This window comes from Sciurus carolinensis, chromosome 19 (assembly GCF_902686445.1).
Source record: "Sciurus carolinensis chromosome 19, mSciCar1.2, whole genome shotgun sequence".
NCBI lineage: Eukaryota > Metazoa > Chordata > Mammalia > Rodentia > Sciuridae > Sciurus > Sciurus carolinensis.
Window position 1 is genome coordinate 6535283 of NC_062231.1, and position 24562 is coordinate 6559844.

The 24562-nt window shown below is 58.5% G+C and overlaps 1 protein-coding gene across 16 annotated transcripts in view; it reads left to right on the forward strand.

The window, feature by feature from the left end:
- Iqsec1 (IQ motif and Sec7 domain ArfGEF 1) overlaps positions 1-24562 on the forward strand; it is a 297078-nt gene that overhangs the window by 222079 nt on the left and 50437 nt on the right. The window contains exon 1 of one of the 16 annotated variants that reach the window (XM_047534528.1): positions 2844-2970. The exons of 13 other annotated variants lie outside the window; for them this stretch is intronic. Coding sequence is in view for 2 of the 3 variants with exons in the window: in XM_047534517.1 (XP_047390473.1) it covers positions 17437-17501 (65 nt within the window). In the remaining variant the exon portion in view is untranslated. Of the gene's footprint in view, positions 1-2843; positions 2971-17177; positions 17502-24562 lie in introns of those variants that run through there. 2 more of the 16 variants (XM_047534517.1, XM_047534527.1) reach the window with 2 other exon arrangements.

The following is a 24562-nucleotide window of genomic DNA, read 5'->3' on the forward strand; positions in this document are numbered from 1 at the left end:
GTAGGTCTGAAACGGGCCAGGAAGGAAGTGAGCACCCGTGGGAAATCCACGCTCAGCCACCGGCATCCCTGTCTGTCACGTGAACTTGAACCTGGGACGTCCGAAGGTCAAAGAGCCAGAATCCAGAGAACTGTGGACAAGCCCCTTCCCCTCATGAGCTGCAGCTTCCACGGCCTCATCCCCAAGGACCCAGCATCTTCCCAAACGCCCACAGCTGGCGGGAGGGTGGGACAGAGCTTCTAAGTGAAAGCCAGCCATAAAGGTCTTGGGGGAGGGAAGAGGGCAGCCGGCCCCACCCCCACCAGCCCAGGGACGCAGAGGAAGGGGCCTCTCTAGAGGCAGCTGGACTGGGTTCAAATGCCGTTGCTCAACCTCCCAACTTTGTGCAGAGCATTAGACAAGTCACTAGACCTCCCTGAGCCTCAGTCTTCTCCTCTTTAAAATGGGCTCATGAGCCGGGCGCAGTGGCACACGCAGGTCATCTCAGCTTGGGAGGCTGAGGCAGGAGGATCGCAAGTTGGAGGCCAGCCTCGGCAACTAAGCGAGGCCCTAAGCAACTCGGCGAGGCCCTGTCTCTAAATAAAATACAAAATAGGGCTGGAGATGTGGCTCAAGACAGAAAAAAATGGAGTCATGATGGTACAGACCCACTAAGGCCATTAGAAGAGAATTCTGGGGCTAAGGTCGCAGCTCAGTGGTACAGCGCTTGCCCAGCACGCGCGAGGCCCTGGGTTCGATCCTCAGTACTACGTTAAAAATAAAAATAAAGGTGTTGTGTCCACCAACAACTCAAACAAGATTTTTTTTTAAAAAAAGAAAATAATCTGGGGCAGGATATCAGGATCGTCCAGATGTTTGTTCCTTTCCTCCTTTGGGGGCATCATAGAGGCCACCAAGGATTTCTAGGACCTCAAAGTCCAAATAGAAACGTCAGCTCCATTCATTCGCTCATTCAGGAAACAATTATGGAGCCTGTCTCTCAGGTCCTGGCTTCTGGGTCCAGTCCTGGGGTTACCACTGGAGCAACACGGACCCCAAACCCGACCTTCACAGAGATTTTATTCGTGACAAGAGACCCACATAAATAAACAACTAAAGAAAAGAATTTCAGGGAGTGATAAGTGCTAAAGAGAACGAATCTGCTCCCGTGGGTGTTAAATGTGATTTGCCTGAAAGACCCCTTCCAAAAGACAAGCGCCCCCTGGTCTGGGCTCCACAAGACCTAGATTCTAGTCCTGGTCTTGCTGACCTCGATTGTGCTGTGCATCCTGAGGTCAGTTCCTGCCTGTCTCTGATCCTCAGTTCTTACCTGTGTAAGGAGGGATCAGGATGAACTCTGCCAGCTCAGAGAGAACTTGGCCTAATGGCCTGTGGAATGACTCTTTACAATATGACCTTGTTTTTCTTATTTTCGAGCTGCCTATAAATAGACTCAGGCTGTCCAGGCATGTCTGACTCTGGCTCTTTGGCCCAACGTGGTGGTTGCAAGATTCACCTGTGCTGAGTTGCTCTCCTTTGTCCTTTTAGGCCAATTATTTTTTGTTTGCTTTGTTTTTTGATCCCAGGAATGGAACCCAGGGATGCCTAACCCCTGAGCCACCTCTCCAGCCCTTTTTCTATTTTATTTAGAGACAGGGTCTCACTGAGTTGCTCAGGGCCTCGCTAAGTGGTTGAGGCTGGCCTCCACCTTGCAATCCTCCTGCCTCGGCCTCCCGAATGGCTGGGCTTACATCCCTGCGCCACTGAGCCCGGCTCCTTCCTGAACAAATCATATCCCATTGTAGCCACAGGCCACAGTGTCACACTGCAGTCTCCTGTGGAGGACATGGGTTGTTTTCCATTTGGAACGAGTGTCCCTGGACACGTGGCATGAGCTTCTCTAGGGCATCGACCTCGGGGTTCAATATGTATACGTTCCACTTCACAAAGCACTGGCCGGTCACGTCCTCCCGCCTCCCAGTGCAAACAGTCTTGGTCATTTTGTGCTCGCTGGTGGGTGGGGGTTTGTGTTTTTCTGCTGCGGAAGAGGTTGGGCATGTGGGCACGGTGCATTTAACGGCCATTCAGATCTCCCCTTTGATAAAGTGCCTGGTCAAGTCGTTTGCCTCCATCAGGCTGTCTTTTTACTTTCTGATTTATTGGGTGTTGCAGATTCATTTGTCAGTTGTAGGAAATGTCCTCTCTCTGTGTCTCTCTCTCTTCTCTCTCTGTGTCTCTCTGGCTTCCCTTTTCCACTCTGATGGGGTCTTGGGATAGACCTCATAATTTCAGAGTTCTTCAAGTAGTTGAATCTGCCTTCCGCTTTCTTAGTAATAATGCGGGTGTTTGAAGAAATTCATTCCTAACCAGGCGCAGTACGGCACACCTGTAATCCCAGCGGCTGGGGAGGCTGAGGCAGGAGGATCGCAAGGTGGAGGCCAGCCTCAGTCACTTAGCGAGGCCCTCAGCAACTCAGTGAGACTCTCTCTAAGTAAAATATAAACAGGGCTGGGTTCAGTCCTTGGTAAAGAAAAAGAAATGCGCGGCGCCCTGCAATCCTGCAGCTCTCCTGCACCCACCTTTCCCAGGAAGACTTGAATCCCCCTGGAGTCTGGTCTCTTCCTCTCTCTCAGGCACACACACCCCCTATCAGCCAGGTGGCCCTGCGCCCTTGGGTGACAGGCGGGCCCTTTCCCGCCCTGGCGTCCAGGCTGAGGCCGGAGGCCCTGCGGAGCCGGCGGGCAGGGCGGGCGGCCTCCCCGCCCCCAGCGCACCAGCTGCCGCTCCTGCCAAACAGGTCCGTGGGGCTGCGGCCGTCACGTGTCCGCCTGGCGCTGACTCGGCCCCGGTGGATTAAGCAGGGCTCAGGGTTTATGACCCGCGACCAGCCACTGGCCAGACCGGGGCGGGCCGGGGCCACCCCTCCCCACCCGCAGCGAGTGCGCTCCAGAGCGCGGCGACAAGGGACCTCCGCCTGGAGCGCGGGACAAGGTAAGGGAGGGGCAGAGGGTCCCCGGCCCAGCGGTCAGGATCCGGGTCTGGAAGATGCAAAGGCTCCGCCTGCCCGGGTCTGCCGGGGGCAGCTGCGAGCAGGGCGGCGCCCCAGAGGGACACGGCGGTGGCCGGCTCCTGCCCCAGCGCCCCGGGAGCGCACGCATGCGCACGGGCGCCCTGCCCACCCGGCCCCTCGGGGACTCTGCGTGGTCTTTGGTGTCCAGCGCCTGCCCGTGGTGGCGTGGGGTGGCCGTTGCGTGCCTCTCGTCTGTCCCCCGGACTGACAGCCTCTCCCACCCTCCGCAGTGGCCAGTGCCTGGTCTGGTAGGATTCACCGCCCCCCAAATCCCCGCGCCAGGCTCAGGTCTGGAATCCGGACCCGAATGGCCCAGTACCAAGACCTTCCATGGGCCAGGCTCCTCCGCGTGGGTCCTCTGTACTCCTGCCTGGCAACGTAGGAAGAGCCACCCATTTCACAGAAGAAGAAACCGAGGGTCAGAGAGGGCCTGTGGCTTGCTCAAGTTACGACCAGGGTGGGCCCGCAACCGCCAGCTGCCCCCCACCCCCGGAAGTTACAGGCTCTGTTCCCGTCCCTGAGGGACTCCCCGAGTTGTGACAAGACGCATTCCTCTGGAGTTGGGCTGCGGCTGCCTGGGGCTCCAGAATACGCAAGACCCATGGGAAGAAAGTCAGCACAAGGGGCAAGAGCCAGCGCCTGGGGCCGGCCTGCTGTCACCTTGCTCCTGTCCCTCGTCTGTGCTGTGCAAAGATGGGACTAGCAGGCCCCTCCTCCCCAGGTGGCCGGGAGGCTGGAAGGAAGTGAAGGGAGATCTTCCCCGCGGCCAGCGAGCGCTTAGCAAATGGTAGCTTTTGTTTTTATGGGGAAGATGGATCTCTGAGGTCCCTTTTCTTCCTGGGCCTTTTAGTTATGTTGATGTCCATGCATTTCATATGTGTTGAGGAAGCCCAGGCCTGTGGTAAAAGTGTTAAGGACTGTAAAAGAGAATGCAGTGAAGACTACAGATGTCCCCTCTCGGTCCCCAGAGCAAACGGGGAAAGCTTTTGGGGAGGGGACATCCAATCAGAAATAGGCTACTTATCTACTATTTTTTTGGTACCTGGGATTGACCCCAGGGGCGCTTAACCCCTGAGCCACCTCTCCAGCCCTTTTTATGTTTTATTTAGAGACAGGGTTTCACTGAGTTGCTCACGGCCTCACTAAGTGGCTGAGGCTGGCCTCCAACTCATGATCCTCCTGCCTCAGCCTCCCAGGTGACAGGTGTGGGCCGCCGCATCCGGCTACCTATATACATTTCTCATCCCCCCACCCCGGATGTGTTTTCACGGAAGCCCCCTGGGTACTCGCTCTGCCCCTGGGCTGTGGCTTCCTACTGTCCCAGGCATCCGCCCACTCTGAGCCGGGGAACCCAAGTCTCCACCCCGCTCCAGAAAGCACACATATTTGTGGATGCTGGCACCAGATTTTCCTCGTCAGCAGGACCCGGGGGGCAGGCTGCAGCCTGGCACCGGACAAACAGGAGGGACTGTTGAACAGCAAAGAACAGTCCCTCTGTGCCCAAGGCTCAAGTTGGAGACCAGCTCCCCCACCCGCGGCCCCCAGCAGATCTGGGTCTGGAGGGGGGCGGAGCCTGTGGACCTGGCTCAGACCCAGCCTGGCTGCGTGACTCTGAGCCAGCGCTGGCCTTCTTTGGGCTCCTGACTCAGGCTGGGAGGCCAGGCCGTGTGGCCGCCTCTGTGACAGGGCAGAGGGACTGTCCACGTGGGGACCGCAGCAGATGACCCCCCCCCCCACCTGGGCTAATCGCCTGTGATGTTGGGATGGGGTTTTGTTTGCCTTAAAAATTAAACTGCTTTCAAAGCTTCAGGACTCTGAAGCCGTTGACGGTAGTGCTAATGCCGACCTTGTGACTCCTGGGCCTCCGAGTGCCTTATCTCTGTCCATGTCAAAATCTTCCAGAGGCCTGGGAGAGAGGCCAGGGATTTCTTTATTTCTTCTCAGCATCTGGGAAAGGAAGGCAGCAGATGGTCACAGTTCCCTGCGTGCATGACTCTGAGGCCTCACCAGAAGGACTCCCAGCCCCTTCAAAGGAAAAACAGGATCCATTATTGCCTGGGGCGGGTGTCAGAGGCCAAGAACTTCTGGTGCTCCCAGTGTTCAGATGTTCAGGTTGTGCACTGCGCAAGAGCAGTTGGCAGAGAGAGAACTGCACCAGAAGAGGGCGCCTTTCACAAATTCCCACACAGGGGCCCTGCGTGTCCATGATGGAATCAGCCTGGAGTGTGCTTACAAAGCACAGCTGCCCGGACACAGGGTCTCCGCGGACTTCCTGGGCTTAATTTTCCAGAATCTCTCTCCAGGAACTCCACTAGGTATCCCAGCAGAGAAGGAATCCCAACTATCCTCACCCTTTTGAGTCTCTTGGGGCCTCTTAAATCAGAGACCCTACATGGGACATCCCATGTAGGGAACTGGACCCTGTGCTCAGCTTTGTCTGGCTGTCCACCCTGATCAGGACAGCTCTGTGCAAATACAGACCCTCCATTTTATCATCTGTTCCTGTCCCCCAGAACTGAAGCTTAAGAGATGCTTATCTAGCCGGGTTCCATGGCGCGCGCCCACATCCCTGAGGCTTGGGAGGCTGAGGCAGGAGGATGCAGAGTTGGAGGCCAGCCTCAGCCACTTAGTGAGGTCCTAAGCAACTCAGGGAGACCCTGTGTCTAAATAAAATAGAAAAAGGGCTGGGGACGTGGCTCAGTGGGTAAGCACCCCTGGGTTCAGTCCCTGGGACCAAATAACTCTGAATGCTGCATTTGTGACAGCATGCTGATTTAGGGTCAGAGACTCACATGAGCTGGACATAATTCATTTCGTGAGCAAATATTTGTCAAGCACCTGGTAATGGCAGGCACAGAGCTGGGGCTGGGGACGGTGGTAAATCTGCCAGCGTTATCCTCATCTCCAGACAAGTTCCCGAACATTCTCAGGGAGGTGCAGAAGCAGCTGCCCTGTGGGACCGTGAGGAGGTGGGCAGGTGAGGCCGGGCCGAGGTCTGGAGGCCGCTCGCCCGCCCCAGTGCCTGGGCATCCCCGCCCCCGCCGGCCGCTCCGTTTCCAGGCCGCGCAGGCCAGGCTGCAGTTCTCCGGCAGGGCGACAGGTGGCGCCAGCCCCCAGCCCTGGTGGGTGGGCCGAGCCAGCCGGGCGCCAGCAGTGGGGGCGGGGTTGGGGCGGCCCCTCACCCGCACCCCACGCCGGGGGCCCCGGTCGCAGTTGTCACCAGCCTGTCTTTCATCCCCTCCGAGAGCTGCTTGGCCAGCTGTGCCCTGAGCTTTTTAAGCCGATCTAAATTCGCCACCAGCCTGACCTGGGGACAGCTGGGTGAAACCACCCTTTGCACGGGATGGGGACTTGGGGCGCTGGAGCTGGAGCATCGAGGCTCAGATCCGGCTCTGCGGGCGGTGACAGTGTGATGTCGATTGTCACACCCCCGCCACAGATGGGGCAGCCTGCAAGGGAGCTCATGTGCGCCAGGTCGGGGCGCTCAGGAAACGTTAGGGCTCCTTATCCCCACCCCGCCACACGGGGAAGCAGCGGCTGCCACCCGTGGGTGGAGTTGGCGACCATGCCAGGGGCCGCGCTGAAGCCTGAGAATCAGGAGGAACTTTATTATTATTATTATTGTCCTTTTTCTATTTTATTTAGAGACAGGGTCTCGCTGAGTTGCTTAGGGCCTCGCTTAGTGACTGAGGCTGGCCTCCACCTTGCGATCCTCCTGCCTCAGCCTCCCGAGCTTCTGGGATTTAGAGGCGTGTGCCACTGTGCCTGACTGATTATTATTTTTTAAGAGCTTTATAGTCACACATAGGAGTTGGGTTCCCCCTGACAAAGTCACACAAGCGCTGTATGGGTTTCAGTTCAGGACCACCCTCTCTCCCCTCCCCCGCGGTTTCCTTCCTCTCCTCTGCTAGACTTCCTTTCGCTCATCTGTTTGTTCATGTGTGATTGGTTCTTTTGACTGACACACAAAGGTGAAGTCCCCTGTGGCGTATTTACACAGGCGCGCAACGTGACTTTAAGAATCCATTCTGCATGGCCTGCCCTACCCTTGCCTCCACCCTGCCCCTCCATCTCCTACATTATTGAGCTTCCTTTACTTTTATGATATCCTGTCCATCCCGCCTCCTTCTCTGCATTTACACTGGCTTCCGCATTTGGGAGAAAATATTGGACCTTTAATTTCTTTTTTTGGGGGGGTACCAGGGATTGAACCCAGGGGTGCTCAACTCCTGAGCCACCTCCCCAGCCCTTTTTATAGTTTACTTAGGGACAGGGTCTTGCTGAGTTGCTTTGGGCCTCACTAAGTTGCCGAGGCTGGCCTCCACCTTGCGATCCTCCTGCCTCAGCCTCCCGAGCCTCTGGGATGAGCGTGGGCCCCCGCTCTGGGCTCAACCTTTGAGTTTCCGAGTCTGGCTTCCGCTTAGCCTGGTGTCCTCCATTTGCATCCATTGACCAGCAAGTGTCGTGATCACGCTTTTCTTTACGGCTGACTAGAACTCACTTTGTACGTACAGCACAGTTTCATCCACTGCCAGCACCAGGGTCGATCCCATAGTTCAGCCACCCTGAGCTGCCCAGTGCCATCTCTGGCCAGCTGAGAACATCTGGGCTGAGCCTCAGTGTCCCAGACACCTGGTTCGTGGTGGTCCCTGTCAGGCGCCAGGGGCTGGACTGGAGTGGACAGGACAAGACAGCCACTTACTTCTGCGTGTGGGGCCCAGAGCAGGCTCCTCCACCCGCTTCCTACAACAGGGGTAAGTGCCCGTGGGGTGCTTGGGCTTGAGTGAGGCTAAGAGCCTTTATTTTTTCCCTTGATGACAATTTTTCTTAAAGCGCGCTCCAGGGAATTGTCAGTTGGAAGCATTCTAACAACAAAACGAGAAGCTGTTTTGTCCTCGTTCTCTCACCGCCCTGTGGTGGGATTTCCTAGAGGCTGTACCGTAGATTAGTTCCTGCAACGATGCTGTGTGCTCTTGTGCTAAAAAGAGATCTCGCTTTCAATTTTTCCATTCCGTAAATATCAATAGGTAAAACCCCCATAAACAATTGTGGGGTTCTCAATAGAGACAATGAAGAGATTCTGAGAACAAAATGTCGGAGAGCCACTGGTCTGTATTAAAAAATAATAATAAGCCAGGCGTTAAGGTGCGCACCTGTCATCCCAGCACCTCGGGAGGCTGAGGCAGGAGGATCGCAAGTTAGAGGCCAGCCTCAGCCACTTAGCGAGGCCCTAAGCAACTCAGTAGTGGGCAGGATATACTGGGGGCCTCGGTTATCCCGCAGGCCGTCATGGCTCCATGCCTCTCCCAGGAAGCAGGGTCCCCTCCCCTCTCGATGGCTCCTCACAGGTCCGAACACCCTTGCAGGACAGAAGAGCGCCGGCAGGGAGGGGCGCCCGGCCCGCCTGGCCTGGAAGCGCATGCGCGTGCGCAAGGCGCATCCCCTCACCCGGGCGATAATTAGCTGTCGTGTTGAACAAATTGTTGTGCGTTCGTAATTATCAATTGCGTTCCTAACACTCCAGGGGGTTCCGAACCTCGGTATCTTGGCTATTAACACGTGGATTACAGTCATTTATGGAAATTACTAGAAAGACCCAAATTGTCAGTGGATTGTGTAGCACCAGGGTTGCTGGGTGGGGGTCGACTCCAGGGGTCCGAGTGGCCCCCGGGCTCCCAGGAGGAGCGAGTCTGTGTCCCAGGATCAGGGTCTCTCAGCTGCCAAAAAACCACTTGGCTTTGGCTCCCGGTGGCCTCCATCTTTACCAGACTGGATTCCAGCTCTGCTGTGACTAACAGGGTGGCTTTGAGCAGGTCATTTAATGGCTCTGTGCCTCAGTTTCCTTAGGGATGGAGTGACAGGGCTCACCTCAAGGGATGCTGGGAGCGCAGCAGGGCTCCCGGGGGTCTGAGCAACTCGGTGCAGGAGGCTCAGGATGGAACAGTGGTCACCAGTAAGAGAGAACAGGCCGGGTCGCCAGGAGCCCTCGGCCTCCCTGGAAGTCCTCACAGCCTCCATCTGCGCGAGATCGGGATCTTTCTTGTGGTGCAAACCATATTCCCAGATCCAGTTGCTCACCAAGCAGGGTTTCTGGAAGCATGAGTGACAGGCCAAGTTAGGACAGGAGACGCTCCCAGGTGACCCTCCAGGACACAAAGCACATCATGTGGACTCCAGAAACTCACTCCGCTCCCAAGGCTGTCTTGGCCCTTTGCATGAGACAAAAGTACCAGTCAGGTCTGCCAAATCTTTACTGTCCCTCCGTCACTCCAAAAGGACTTGATTACATTTATTTATCATGTAGGAAATAGTACCGTTGCATGCTTCAGCTGCTCAAGATATAAAAGAAGGTCGGCCGTGGTGGCACATGCCTGTCATCCCAGTGGCTCAGGAGGCTGAGGCAGGAGGATCGCAGATTGGAGGCCAGCCTCAGCAATTTAGCGAGGCCCTCAGCAACTCAGCGAGACCCTGTCTCTAAATAAACTATAAAAAGGGCTGGGGATGTGGCTCAGGGGTTAAGCACCCCTGGGTTCAGTCCCTGGTGCCAAAAAAATAAAAGATATAAAAAGGTAGTCAGTGACCACTGAGTGTCCCCACCCTGTCCTGTTCAGAGCCACAGTTGGGAGGTACTTGATAGCAGTGTGCACAGCGTGTGTGATCTTTTTCTTTTTTTCCGTCTTGTGTCCAGAGTCTGGGCCCGGAGCCCGGGGCCCCGCGCGGGCCGGGCGGGCACTGTGCCCTGAGCCAAGGTCCCGGCCTCCCCTGGTTTCCACCCCAGCTTACCGTTTGATTTAGCAATTATCTTTCAAACTTCAGTCCGCATCACGATAGAAAAAGCAGCCTTCTCTTTGATTCGGGGCCTGATGTCATTAAGGACGCCCTTCACTTGCTAATCTCCGCTTTACATAAGGCAGATCGGGTCTCCCGCGCAGGCCTTCCCCCGATAACAGGATCGAAGCAGGTGTGTATTCCAGCCTTTGGGGTTTGTTGATTTCTTTTCCCGGGGAGAATTCAATTTGTGCTGAGGGAGAGTGTTCTTTCATTTATGGAGTAGATGTCAAGTGTGCGTGCCATAAGGAAAAGTGTTGCTGGGCTCCGGGGCGCGCATGTGCAGGCTCGGGAGGCTGAGGCCGGAGGATCGCAGAGTCGAGGCCAGCCTCAGCAACTTAGGGAGGCCCTGAGCAATTCAGGGAGACCCGGTCTGTAAATAAAAAAGAAAAAGGGCTGGGGATGGGGCTCAGGGGTTGAGCACCCCTGGATTCCATCCCTGGTTCTTAAAAAATTAAAATTAAAAAAGTGTTAGGTGACTAGGTCCAGGTCCTCTGTGGGCATTGGGAACGCTCAGCTGGGGGACGCTCGGGCGCTGTGCTGGCCCCCGCTGCCCCCTCGCCCGCAGGATGAGGCTCCTGTTCCGTCCCCAACCTGGCTCCCCAACACACCCACCCTACACTCGAGACTCCACGTGGGTGCACGTGGGTCTATATCCCGAGCTTCACTTGTGCAGTCTGCGACACCTGGAGAGCCTCTGTCCCTGGGCCACCTGGTCAATACAGGCATCACCTCCGCCAGGAGGGCTTGCTGGCCGCCCCACCGACTCGCAGCCTTCGCCTCTCTGCCAGGGTCTCCTCTCTGCCGCGTGGATCAGCCACGTTAGCACAGTGCAGAGATTTCACGCTCCGGCAAGCGTCTGAGTCACCCATCGGCTGAGAAGCCACATTTCTTATGATTCCCAGCGGAGACTGCTGCATCCATGGCCGCTGCAGTGCCCACTCTGAGAAGCTCCGATGTCATTCGAAGAACCCAGACTCCAATCTCCTGGGTTCCTTTCCTGGCTCCATCGCTTATGCTGTGTGTCTCAAGGGGAAATGACTTGCCCTCTCTGGGCTTCCGGGCCTCTGTGGCCAGACTGGAAAACCAACTCTGCTTTGTGGAACTGCCGTCGGGTTTGCGTGGACTCTGTGGGAAAGGAGCTGGCAGTAGGCCGGGGACCCTCGTCTGCCTGACACATTAGGTGGGAACAGATGTGGAGCCAGCGCATCTGGGAACACGCACAGGCTCAGATCCAGATCCGGGCCAGGAGAGAATCAGGATCACGGGCCTCTGCTTTCCCCACGCGTAGAGTCGGCCCACCCTGGTCGAAGCCTTCCTCCCACCAGGACCAAGGGCGCTGTTTAAATCGATAGCATATGAATAGATTGCAGAGGGGGACGTTTAAGCCACTTGAAAGTACCGGTGTCTTAGGAGCACTTAATGGCCTCCTGCGAAAGAGGCCCTCCCTGCACTTGTTAGAAATGAATTCACCCGTCCATTAAAGTAGAGGCGCACCGGGGCCTGGGCTCGGACCCCTCTGGTAGCCGTCCTGGGGTGTGAAGTCACTATTTAAGAATAGGAGGCGCACGCCTGTCATCCCAGACTCGGGAGGCTGAGGCAGGAGGATCACAAGTTGGAGGCCAGCCTCAGCAAAAGCGAGGCCCTGAGCAACTCAGTGAGACCCTGTCTCTAAATAAAATCTAAAAAGGACTGGGGATGTGGCTCAGGGGTTAAGCACCCCTGGTTTCAATCCCCGTACCAAAAAAAAAAGTGAGCAAGCAGACTCTTGGTTTGCTTTGTTATTTCCACAATCCCAGAATGCTGGGGACTCGAACCCGGGTCTCCAGCATGAGAGGCAGGCACTCTACAAGATGGGCTACATGGCCTTCGCTGCAAGCAGACTCTTGAAGAGTTGCTTTCGAGCGAATCAGCCCTGCTCTGCGTCCAGAACCAGTGTCCTCCAGGTGGGATGCTCTGTAGCAGGGCCAACCCGTGCGTGCAACGGTCTCTATTTTTTTCTCGATTCCTGTGACTTCCGTACTCCATTTTCCATGCTGAGGGAATCTTGGCTTATGCTTTTTCTTTTCTTTTTCTTTTGGGGAGGAGTACTGGGGACTGAAGCCAGGGGCGCTTAACCACCGAGCCACATCCCCAGCCCTTTTTATTTTTTATTTACAGACAGGGTCTCCCGAGTTAAGGGCCTCACTAAGTTGCTGAGGCTGACCTCCACCTTGCCATCCTCCTGCCTCAGCCTCCCGAGCTGCTGGGGTGACTGGCAGGCACCCCTGTGCCTGGCGTAACTCGCATTTTTATCCTTTGTTTAAAGACCACGGGAAAGTAGCCTCCTGGTGGAGCTGGGGAACGGAAGTCAGATGACTGGTCCCGGTTACCCAGCATGCCTCAGGGGACTGCTCCTTCTCTGCTTTGGCTTCCTCATCCGGACGTGGCTGTGCCCCCCAGGTCCTGGCCACCCCTCTGGCTCTAACAGTCCAGGATGGGTGTCTGGAACCAGGGCAGTGTACAGGACAGTGGCAGCACCCAGAATCTTCTTTCCCTCTTAGGTCATTGCCCTAGACTGAGGTGCCCACATTCTAGGTGAGGGGTTCTCATTTTGCCTGCGGATGGGGGCACTAGTGGAGGCTTTAGCGAAAAGAGGGGGCATATGAGCCGGGTTTTGAAGGTTGAGTAGGAGTTTGCCAAGCAGTCGAAGAGGGCAGGCATCCCAGGTGCATTCTGGGAGTGGCTGTATTGTAGGGATGGAGGGTGAGAGGGAGGCGGGTAAGAGTCAGGGCAGGATCGAGACGGAGCTCAGGCCTGCGTTGGTCAATGCCCCATAGCAAAGTCAGGGGCAGCTGCTAGTTCAGGGCAAATGACCCCACATGACCTCAGGGTGATCCCAAACCATGTTCTCCCAAGTTCATTCCGTTTACTTTGTTTAGATTAGGAAAGTTCCTAATTTGCAAGTCCTTTCTGTGAAAAAAAATCGTTGAATTTTTTTTGTTTTGTTTTCTTGGGCACTGGAGATTGAAACCCAGGCGCGCGTACCCACTGAGCCACATCCCAGCCCTTTTAAAATATTTTATGTAGAGACAGGGTCTCGCTGAGTTGCTGAGGGCCTCGCTAAGTGGCTGAGGCTGGCCTCCAACTTGCCATCCTCCTGCCTCAGCCTCCCGAGCCGCTGGGATGACAGGTATGTGCCACCGCACCAGGCAAATGGTTAAAATTTTGAAAATAAGTTGGCACCTGTTGAGGACAGTTTTATTTATCTGAAAACACGTGTCTTCTACGGGATCGGTTGACTTTTCCGGTTTCTTGACTGCTTCCAACACACGACTAAGTCCCGTTCGCACGCGGGTTAGAAGGGTGCTCTTGAAACTCACGGCCCACAGTATTGCCCGGGTCCCCAGCTGTTCCAGCGTGGCACCAGTGTGGCAGGAAGCTGGGGTTCAGCGCCCGTGTTCCCGGGGCACATCCCAGCATCTCCCTGGGCCTCGGTTTTCCCGTCTGTACGCTGAGGATTTGGGTTGGAGGGGTGTCCGCAGAGCTTCCTTCTCGAGTCGGCATTCTGGCTGTGACACAGGATGTTCACATCAGTGCGACGAACAGAAACACACCGATGATTGGCGGTGGCGGAGAGGGACTTGTGCTGGGCTGTACCGCAGAGCCAGTTGATTTTTGTGGCTGTCAGCAAGACACCTGCTCAAAATCCGCCAACCCTGGCTGGCGCGAGAGGCGGCTCAGGTACCATCTAGCAGTTCAGGTCTTTGTGGACTAACTCTGGTGGACTTTAAGACTCTCCTGGAAGATGCTAGAAGTCCTCAGGTCTTCTGGATTGTGATGCTGTTTATTGAATGCTTTGGTTTCACTGACTTTTTAGAAATTTTTTGGCACCAGGGATGGAACCCAGGGGTGCTTACCCACTGAGCCGCATCCCCAGCCCTTTTTATATTTTATTTAGAGACAGGGTCTCACTGAGTTGCTTAGGGCCTCGCTAAGTGGCTGAGGCTGGCCTCCCACTTGTGATCCTCCTGCCTCAGCCTCCTGAGCTGCTGGCATGCAGCACCGCACCTGGCTAGTTCACTGACTTTTTAAAGTTCAGTGACTTTTTCAGAAGTCATAGGATTAGTTCCCAATAACGAATCGTCCCCTCTTGTGGTCCTTGTACGCAAAAACCATCCGGCCCCGCGCTCTCAGTTTCATCCCCAGCATCCGCCGTGACGTTTGGATTCTGCTCTTGCACGTTCTGTGAGGCTCTGGGGTGTCTGTCTGCCTGGACGGGGGGTTTCCTAGGGTGACTGCAGCCAACCTGTGACCCCCTCAAAGGGGGCTCCATTTACTTCAGACGAGACCCAAGCGCTTCCTGAGAGGGGCTGGATAGGAACATGGTGACTGGCGGCTTCCCTGTCGCAGCTCTTCGACTCTGAGTGTGTCTCCGTCTCAATAAAACTTTATTTAAAATGCAAAAGCTGGCAGCAGACTAGATTGACTCTCGGGCAGACCTTCCAGAGTAGCCAGCTGCTGAGTCCCCTCTGAGTGACGAGCCCCAGATCAGGCACAGAGGATGCCGGAGGGAAGGACGGCCACCCAGCCCTGCCTGGCAGCGACGATACTGCTCCTTGGTGTCATGAAAGGACAGTAGGGGACTGACCTGAGGAGCACTTCTGACTGACAGCAGGCGCCAGGGTGGGGTGGCTTTGTAGGAGAAGTGACAGTGAAAGCCGAACCCCAAAGTCTCAGCCACAGGGCGCCTGGGGAACTGAAAGAAGCTGAACCTCGAGATGCCTGGTGTTACGCAAGCAGTGTCGTCTACAGAGGGAGCTTAAATGGAGGTGACGGCTGGGGACACGGCCCAGGACCAGCCATCGTGGGAAGGTAACAGGCTGTCAGAAACCAGGGAGGCAGGGACAAAGGTGGCCTGTCACTGCAGGGATGGGCCAAAGCAAGCACCTGAGGACTGAAACCTGGGATCGTGGAACTGAAGGTTTCTCTGACTTCTTGCGTTCTGCAAGCCCGTACACGAACTCCTACTCAGCCTTCAAGACCCAACCCCAAATGCCCCCTCTTCATGGGAACCTCTCCCTGGACAGACTTCCAGCTTCCTCCTCCACTGCCATAACACCATAGGAGGGGACGCTTGTCGCAGCAGTGCCTTCTTATCGAGGCCTCAGAAGACAGGGAAAGAGCAAGTGCTAATTAATACTTGCTCAATTAAATTAAGCAGCATAGCGAGTCCGCCAGGGTAGTCGTGGCTCCTGGGCCAGCCATGCTTTGAGGAAAGCAAGACTCAAAAGGCTAAGCAGGTTGCCCAGGCGGTGTCTGTCAGGGTTCTGTGCACTCTGGTGACTTCCACAGAGACCTTGGCCTTCTCCGCCTCACCAGGATTGTCCACCTGCCAGGCCATGGACGGAGCAGGAGCAAGAGGCGCATTTCGCAGGAAGCCAATACGACAGAAGGGAAGGCGTCTGGTTTCTGGGGAGTCCCTTCTTTGGTGTTCCACTTGCTCCGCGGGGTCTTAACTCCCTCTCTAGATCCCAGCCGGAGCCTCGCTGCCAAGCCCAGCCCCCGCCCCCGGTGCTGGGGCCCTGGACCGGAAGGAGCACCGTGGATTTCTTGGAGAACCTGGATCATGAAGCCAGAGCCGGCGTCCAGAGGCGCCTCAGCTGGGCGGGGGGAGTTCTCTGGACTCCAAGAACCTTCTGAGTGTGGGAACTTTTCTCCCTCTTTTGGATTATGTCCCTTCCCAGGGAGTGTGGAATGGCATTGTGACATTGGTGTGACCTTGAACATCTTTTCATGAACTTACTGGCCATTTGCACCTCTTCTTTGGAGAAATGTCCGTCTGGATCTATTGCCCATGGAAAACACCAGGTCGTTTGCTCTTTTACCCTTGGAACGGAAGAGTCCTTTACGGAGCACAGATACGAGGTGCTCATTGGATCTATGATTTGCAAATATTTCCTCCATTCTGTCTTTCTTGATTTATTTGGTACCAGGAACTGAATCCAGTGGGGCTTAAGCCCTGAGCCACATCCCCAGCCCCCTTTTCATTCTGTACAGGGCCTCTCTAAGTAGCCGAGGCTGGCCTCCCAACTTGTGATCCTCCTGCCTCAGCCTCCCGAGCTGCTGAGATGACAGGTGCGCGCCACCACGTTTTGGCTTTATTTTTATTGTTAATGTAGCAAAGAAACCACAGAGGCGGAGAGGAGGAACGTGGCTGTGAGCAGTAAGCGGCCTCAGCCTCTTGCCGGGAACCCGGGTGCTCTAACTGGGTCTAGGGACTGCCCTGTCCTTACAGCAGGCTGGGCTGCTTGGCCCCGCTTTCTACAAATGAAAGATTCCAAAGGGCAAAGAGGAGGCCCCTGCATTAGTAGCTCCTGCGATTTCCTGACTCCCGCGGATGTGACAGCTGCCTGGACCCTCCTGCAAGCACACCCGCAGGTGGTGCAGGCCCAGGAGAGTTGGGGTTTCCATTGTGCCTGGACCCAGCATTCCACAAATGTGGGTGCTGAGTCCTATGCCTGCCTTCTTGAGCCCAGGGATAAGTAATAAACCAGGAGACGTACAAATGGAGAATCGAAGCTAGGAGAGCCGAGCAGCCTGGGAGAGGAGACAAGAGTGAGGGGAGGACCCTCAGAGTTAACCCAATGAAGCGGAGCCTCAGTTTCCTCACCTGTTAAATGGGCCAAGAGTAATCCCACCTATTTGATAATGTTGCAGGAAGACAGCTCCAAAAGGCTGATTACTATGACTTTGACCCTGCCGCAGGGGCCCGCCAAGCGTCTGGGGTGGGTGCTTGCGGACGCGGGGGTGGGGACGCAGAGCTTGGGCGTGCTTGGGAACAAAAGGGCAGTTTTCCGTCAGATCCTCCCCAGAGAGTGATTCAGGCGTGGCCCCACTCTCTCCTCTGGGGCAGGCGCGTCAGAACCCCACACCCACATCGTCTGGGAAGCAGCGGGCCGGTTTTTAGAAACTGAGGCCAAAGTCGGGCGCCTGCAGAGCAGCCTCGGGTTGAGTGGCTGGGTGCTCTGTATTCGCGCGGGAGGAAGACGTGGCCACCGGACGGCCCTGGGGTTGGGGCGGGTGCCTGGAGTTCTCCTCCCAGGCCTCTGGTGCTCCGGCCAGGATGCACAACCCAGCCTGGGATTCCCAGGGCTGCGCTCGGCCCCGCCCCCGGGCCGCCCCGCCCTCTGGGCTCCGCGCGCCCCTCCCCTCGGCCCCGCCCCTGGTTCCGCGCGCCCCGCCCCTCGGCCCCGCCCCCTGGTTCCGCGCGCCACGCCCCCTCGGCTCGGCCCCGCCCCCTCCCGGGCCACATTCCTCCGGCCCGGACTTTCGCTGCGCCAGGCGGGCGGCGGCGGAGGGGCCGGCTCGGCTGGCCTGGGATCGGACTCCGCGCTCGGAGCGGCAGGAACCGGCAGGCCCTGGGCCTCGGGGACGCGAGTGGTCGCGGGGCAGGCGGTCGGGTCCTCGGGCGGCGGGGTATCGGCCCTGGGCTCCGGCGGCCGGCGGCGGGAGTCGGCGGCGCCGCGCTGGGCCTGGGTCCCGGGCGCCCCGCGCAGTCAGCTCCCGCCGCGGCCGCCATGTGGTGCCTGCACTGCAACTCGGAGAGGACCCAGTCCCTGCTGGAGCTGGAGCTTGACAGCGGGTAAGGGCCCCGCGCCGGCCGAGGCCGAGCGGGCGCGGGAGGAGGGGGTGGCCGCAGCCGCGGGTGGCGAGAGCGTGTGCGGGGTTGGTGGCCGCTGCCCGGCTCGAGTGTGCCAGAAACGGAGGATGCCGGGATGGGCGTGCGAGATGCGTGTGCCCTCTGCACGGGGCGCCTGGTGTGTACAAGGGGAGAGCCGCCCGTCCCGGGGCGTCCCCGTTAGAGCGGGTGTGCAAGGGACCCGGGGCAGCCCGGAGGCTGTGGGGGAGAAAAGAAGAGCCCGGGGTCGGGAGGGCTTGAGCGCAGAATTCCCGCGAGGCCGAGTTTATGGAAGGGGGACGCTGGATGGGAGCTGGTGTGGGTGTCCGGGTAAGGGAGCAAGTGGCGGATGTGACAGAAGTTTGTGGCCGGGGAGGGTGGCGGGTGGGGCTCTGTTTGTGTCTGGTGGCAGCCAGGGTGGCGTCCTGCAGATGTGTTTACTGGAGACCCTGCGCTTGCAACTGAGTTTGTGCACCTTGTCAGTGGGACCCTGAGCACGTTCAAGGACCATCAGTTGCCATCCAGGTGTGCCCAGCAGCCGGGGCTTCCATACCTCGCACCTGGCAGGGCCACCTGCCAGGGTGCCGGGTGCCTGAAGTTGGCCTGTGTGTGGCTGCTGGTTTTGACCGAGTAGGGAGGGGGCTGCCGGCGGGCTGGGGGGTGTTGTTTACGTGTGGGGCGAGGGTGCCTGTTACGGTCAGGATGCAGGCTGGAGTCTCGGGAGGCCCACCCTGTGTTTGAGGGGCCGTGGGCGGCCGTCTGGGCATCCTGGGGCTGTGTTTATGGGGAAGGAGAGAGTGTGTGCCGGGAATATTGATTTCCTCTCTCCCGGGCCAGCACAGCTGCCCCCGAGCGTCTGCGGCCCCTCCGAGGAGCAGGGGTGTGAGGGGTGTTTGTTGGCAAACAGCCGCCGCTTGTGTCAGGTCCCCTCTGGGGGAAGCCCACCTGGAGCCTTTTGATCTTTCAGTTCCAGAATTCTGCGAGCACGTGCCTGGCAGTCCATGAAGCGCCTGCATGAGGTCCCCTCTGTCCCCTCCCCGGGCTGTGAAGAGGGGCGGGAGCTCCAGGGACCCAGTGCTCCTTGGATCTGGGGCGGAGGCCAGGCAAGCTGCAGCTGCAGGACCATCTGTCTGGAATCAGTGGCATGGGCTGGGAATGGGGGTCACAGTGTCCCCATCCCACACGTGGCCGCCACCCCGCGCAGCTCCTCAGCTGTCGCGCCCCGTCTCCTGTGCATTCTTCTTCTGTTACCAGCATCCTCGTGTGGCAGGAGGGCAAACAGTTGGAGCCCTCAGTCTGAAGACTCTGAGGTTTCTGGAGTGCCTACTGTATACTCCTCCTTGCACTGGGCACCGGGGACCCAGCAGGGAAACCCTGAGCCTTTGTTCTCTGGGGCCCGCAGTCTAGGGAGAGTAGGGCGACCGCGGCTAAGAAGCCCGTGTCCTGGCTGGACTCCCTCACGCCTCCGATCCGCAAGAGACCAAGGGGCTTTCCGCCTCTCCATTAAGACCTCCCCAGGATCCCCATTCCACGTGGCATGTCCTAGGGACTCACTTTGTGTGTGTGTCCGTCCCACGTCCCTTCTCAGAAGTGCCTCTGGGCGCTGCTCTAAGCTCTTCCAGCTGCAGGAATCCTTGCTCAGGTCCCTGTGCGTCTCAGCTGCTCCGTGGTGGCAGAGCGCCAACCAGGTGTCCTGGAGACTGAGGACCCCGCTCCGGTTGGGCCCACAGTTTGCCCATTACCGCAGAGCAGGTGGGGCCCATTTGCTCCGGAACATCTGGAACATGGTTTCGAAGGAAGCCCCGGGTGGCTGGAGAGCCTGCGGACTGTGGCAGCTGACTCAGGTGCTCCTTGTGCTGGGGAGCCCTCCAGAGGCCCAGCGACCCTCCACCCGGAGTCTTCCCAAAGGGCCATCTCCGCTCCCCAAACCCAAACAAGGGGTCCGCCGGGCTCCAGGGACCTCAGGAGGCCCCCAGTCTGTAGCGAGCTGGAGGACGCCTCGGAACCCCGTAGCAACGCACGGCTCTGTTTCCCTTGATTTCTGAACGGGCACACCGAGGCAGGGATCGCAGTGACTTGGCCAGGATGTCCCCAGCGATGCCTCCAGTAGGACCCAGATGTTGCCAGGGGGAGGCTGGTCTGGAGGTCCCCCCGGGATTTCAGTCCTAGGTCGTCGGACTCTGAACGAGCTGTGCTAATATTTACCCAGCCTCAGTTCAAAAACACGGTCATGACGGGGCTGCAGCGTCAAATAGCGTGAGGCCCGGGAGAATAGGTGTTTCTGGAAGGATTGGCCGGGCCCTGTGGGCGCTCAGGCCTGTGCGCATGCGCATGCGCGGAGCCGCACCTGGCGGGTTTCTGCTGGGCGTGGGATCGCGATTTGCAAGGCGGGTCTCTAAATGCGAGGCTCCTCGGGGCAGCAGGAAAGAAGGGCTTGGGGTACACGGGCTTGTTCCAAATCTGCGTGCCAGCACCTACACCATCCGAGCCTCAGTGTCCCCTGCTGTGCTGGGGTGGACGGTGCAGCTGGTCCGCGGGGCTCTGAGCAGGCCGGTGGCCTTGCAGGGTGGCCAGCCCCCGGGCCTCCAGTCCGACGCTGCGTTTGTCCAGGTCAGCATTGTGTCCTTCCCGGCTGCCAGTGACCGGCTGCATTTTCTTCCTCTTTTGTAAATTTCCTTTGGATTTTGATGACGCATGGAATATCCGTTCAGTGAGCCCGAGAGGCCAGGCGACGGTAGGCACAGCCCCAGTGGGCTGGGCCCTGGCTGGAGGCCTGGGGAGAGGTCCCAGCGTGGACAAGCGTGTGCCTGGTCGGGGCAGAGGCGGCTCGGAGGCCGCGGTGAGATTTATCACCGGGCCTCAGAAGCAAATCTGAATGGATTCAGAGGCCACGGAGGTTCTGGAGAGAGTAACTGGTGTGGCCCCAGAGACCTGGCTTCTCCCGGCGTCTGAGCTGCTGCAAAGAAGAAATGGATGACTGTACCTGGAAAATGGGGCGGGGTGCCACCTGGACCCCCCAACAAGCCCTGGGCCATGGCTTGTGTGCCGATGCCTCGCTAGCGCAGCACCTGGCCGCCCGGCAGGCCTGGGGAGTGAGTGCCAGCTGAACACAGGCAGCACCTGCCCGGCCTCCCAGAGCTGCCTCGTTCTCTGGGGAGATGGGTTGGACCCCAAGGCTGCCCCCCCGACCCCGCACCTTCCTGCGTTCCTCTATTCACACTGCAAATTGTTTTACTGAGCACCTACTTTGTGCCAGACCCTGGGCTAATTGAGAAACGGTGGCTTATGGTGAAACTGCACAGGCCCGAGGGCCTCACAGAACCCGGGCTCCACCTCTTCTCAGCTGTGTGGCCTCAGCTTGTTTCCTCCCCTGCCTGAGCCTTGGTTGTTCTCATCCGTGAAATGGGGCCAGAGGTCACTCCCGGGATGTGCCGATTGGCTTTCCGGCGCTCGCTCTCCTCCCCGGACCTGATCGTCTTTTGACGCCTTACTGGTCCGTACTGGTCCGTGGCTGGGGCTGCCCCGCTCCTTCATGGAGAGTGCCCTTCTTTCCGTCGTATTTCCTCCATCTGTGGCTTCCTGCCATGGTGACAGTTTAATTTGAACTTAAGGCCCCTAGGCGGAACCCTAGCAAAGTCCCCTCCCTGTCTGTACAGATGGGAAGCCCTGAGCGCGTGTTTTTTCCTCTTGGTACGAAGGTCAGTGCAAAACAATGATCCCAGCGCAGCCGTGGCCGCCGTTCAGGGCGGGCTGCGGGAGTCTGCCGTGCCCAGGGCCACTTACAGGAAGGACTCCGGCTGTCTCTGCGCTTCAGGTGGCGGACGCTGCCCAGGTCACTGGCCACCGAGGCCTGGCCTGGGACCCGCGCTGTCTGGCTTCAGAGTCTAGGTTCTCGACACTCGGCTCTGCTTCCTGTGCCATGACGTCATCGCCAGCAAAATATGTCACCCTCGTCAACGGACTTCGCATCCCCTGCTGTCCTGATGTCCAAAACGTTCCCATCTGTCCCAGCCTGCCCGCTGGCCGGTGACAACTGCCTGGGGCCTCCCCGTGTCTTGTCTCCTTCCCCGTGGGTCCCAAGAGCTGCTTGCCCGGACTCTGCAGGGGCATCTGGGAGAGTGTCCTTGGGTCCCCAGTGTGGGTGGCATTCTGCGGGCAGCCCCCTCTCAGCCTGTGTGCAGCTCCCACTCTGCAGGGAGCAGGGCTCGGGGGTGAAAGATGAGTGTCCCCTGACTCCCCGAGGGACCAGTGTAATCACAGCGAGGCCCAGGGCTGTGGCCTCTGACGTCACCAGAGGACACATGCGGCCAGGGTCGGGCTCAGTCCCCTGGGAGGAGAAAAGGATAGTTAAAAAGAAAGAAGGAACATTCAGGAGAGTCCCCAGATGGGAGAGAACAGAAGGACTCCCCCAAAGTCGCCTTTTATCCTGGGTGCGTCCAAGTCTGTCTGCCAATGGAAACATTCTCCCCGAGACCTGTTGTGTTCTGTGTTTTTGGTTCCGGGCATTGAACCCAGGGGCGCTTAACCCCTGAGCCACAGCCCCAGCCTTTTTTATATTTCATTTAAGACAGGGTCTCACTGAGTTGCTCAGGGCCTCCCTAACTTGTTGAAGTTGGCCTCCAACTTGCGATCCTCCTGCCTCAGCCTCCTGAGCTGCTGGGATGACAGGCGTGCGCCCCCACATCCAACCCAAGACCAGTTTTGAAGTGCAGAAACCAATTGTTGTTTAGTTTTTTATTTCCAGCTAGAAGGCGAGGTGGTGCAAGCACTGAATACATGAACGTAAGAAACCTTTACCATAGGACTTTGTGGTAGCCTCGTAAGTGCTGGATAAAGGTTACCTATCATCATTATTTATTGCTTTTATTTTAAATGGTGGTTACTAAGCTTTGAAGGGTCACCCCTCCCTTGAGAGGAGGCCTGGCCAGAGCGGGTCATGATTGGCAGTTGGTCTTCGCTCTCTCCGACCCCCGGGGCCTCAGTTTCCACACCTGAGAAAGGGGTGAACTTCGTAACCCTGGTGGTCATTTGCAGAGGGAGGCTGTTCAGCCTGGTGGTCAGGGGGACAGAGTCTGTGGCCAGCCCTGCTCCTCAGTGCCTCTGTGATCTTGGGCCTATTTCTCCAGGGGTGACGTGAGCTGCCAGGGGTGCCCATGGAGGTGTCCCAGGCTTCACTGGGTCGACCGTGCTTCGTCAGCAGCTGGTGGACGGGGCCCTTCTGCTGTGCTTCAGGGCCTGGAAGTTTCCAGCGTGCTGAAACTGGAGTACATCGCGTCATTGTTCCGGGGTGGTGTCCGCCTAGACGGCAGTGGGTGATTTCTCTTTTGGATCAGAGATAGTGCCAGGGATAAAAGAGGGGGAGAGGTCGTGGGTGTGGCTCAGTGGCACAGCTCTTGCCTTGTGTGCGTGGAGCCCCGAGTTCTGTCCCCAGCCCCGCAGAAAGGGGACCGGAGTCAGGCGTGGGGGTGCACACCTGTCATCCCAGCCCTTGGGAGGCTGAGGCAGGAGGATCTCAAGAGGAGGCCAGCCTCAGCCACTTAACGACTATGCAACTCAGCGAGACCCTGTCTCTAAATAAAATAGAAAAAGGGCTGGGAGGTGGCTCAGGGGTGAATCCCTGGGACCAAAAAAAAGAAACAGGGCCAGAGGCAGGGATGGCAGCGGACTGGGCAGTGAAGAAAGCCCCAGGCGCTCTGGACAGTGTAAGAGACCCAGAGACTTGAAGGTGCAGACGACCCCGCTGAGAAGGGGACAGCTGAGAGCACAGGAAAGTCACTTGTCCGTGGATCCGAGCAGTCGCCGAGTCAGACGGTTTGCAGTCGGATGGGACGAGGGGTTCCCGGCCGGCTGGTCTGGGCCCTGTGCGTGGCCGGAGCCTGAGGCCTGGGGGCACCTGAGGCTCAGGGGTGTGGGGGGACATCCCCAGCCCAAGGCAGGGGAGCAGAGCCACGAGAGCCCGGGTGGCCTGCGAGGGCCTGGCTCTGAGCCCCTCCTGTGCTCCTGGCACCTGTGTGGCCCGCGCCCAGGGCCTGGTCTTGCTCTCCGTGCCCCGCGGCCCTGGTTCCACAGCCCGTGCGCAGGCAGGCAGGCAGCTTGCGGCGGGGGACAGGGTGGCACGTTGAGCTGGGGAATCTGGCGGGAGTCCAGATCGTGCCCCTCTCTGATCTCTGGCCAGGACAGGAGGCCACTGCCCGCTTCTCTATCAAGCAGGGACCGTGAGGGAGAGGTGACAGCGCCCACCCTGCAGGTGCCCCTGCGTGCCCGCAGGAAGGGGCCAGGTGGAAGCTGAAGCTGTCGCAGCGTGAGGCCGGGTGGAAGCAGGCTCCGGAGTGGACGCACCTGGCGTGCTGTCGGCCTCCGGGTTTGACGTGACTCCCCTCCCGAGAGAGTTGCCGCGTTCTAGACGAGGAAAGGGACAGGACCTGCAGCTCAGGCCTGGGGCTCTGCGGAAGGCAGACCGGTCCCGGTGCGCGGGGTCCCTCCGCCCGCCCACTGGACACTCTTGGGGGGAGGTTCGGGTTATTCCGGGAAGCGGGAGGGGGGACCTCCAGGAACCGCAGGGCGCGCTCTGGGCCTGGCACACCCCCACTGGCAAGGGTGGGCTCCCCGAGAAGCCACGCGGGCGTGGGTACGGGTGCACGGTCGTGTTGCAGAGTGGACGGAAGCTTCCTCGGAAGCGCGTTGGCGGCCGCAGGGCAAGCACTCTCCGTGCTTCCGCGAAGAGGGCGCCCTGCACATAGTAGCTGTTCATTAAACGCCAGCCGCCCCGGGCGCTCTCCTGCGGGTGCCGGCCACCGCGGTTGTGACCACCCCGGGCCTTCCCTGTGGGGGCCGCGCAGGGCCGCTCCATCTGGTGGTGGGCTGGGTGCCATCGGAGAGGAAGCCGCTCTGTCCTCTGCGGCCAGGGGAGGGGCGGCCACCGGGGCCTGAGTTGTGGTGCCTCCGGGCTCGTGAGCGGAGGGTGGGGCTCTCTTCCTTTGCCCCACTCCGCAGACATGGCACATGGCCCTGCACATCTCGGGCCC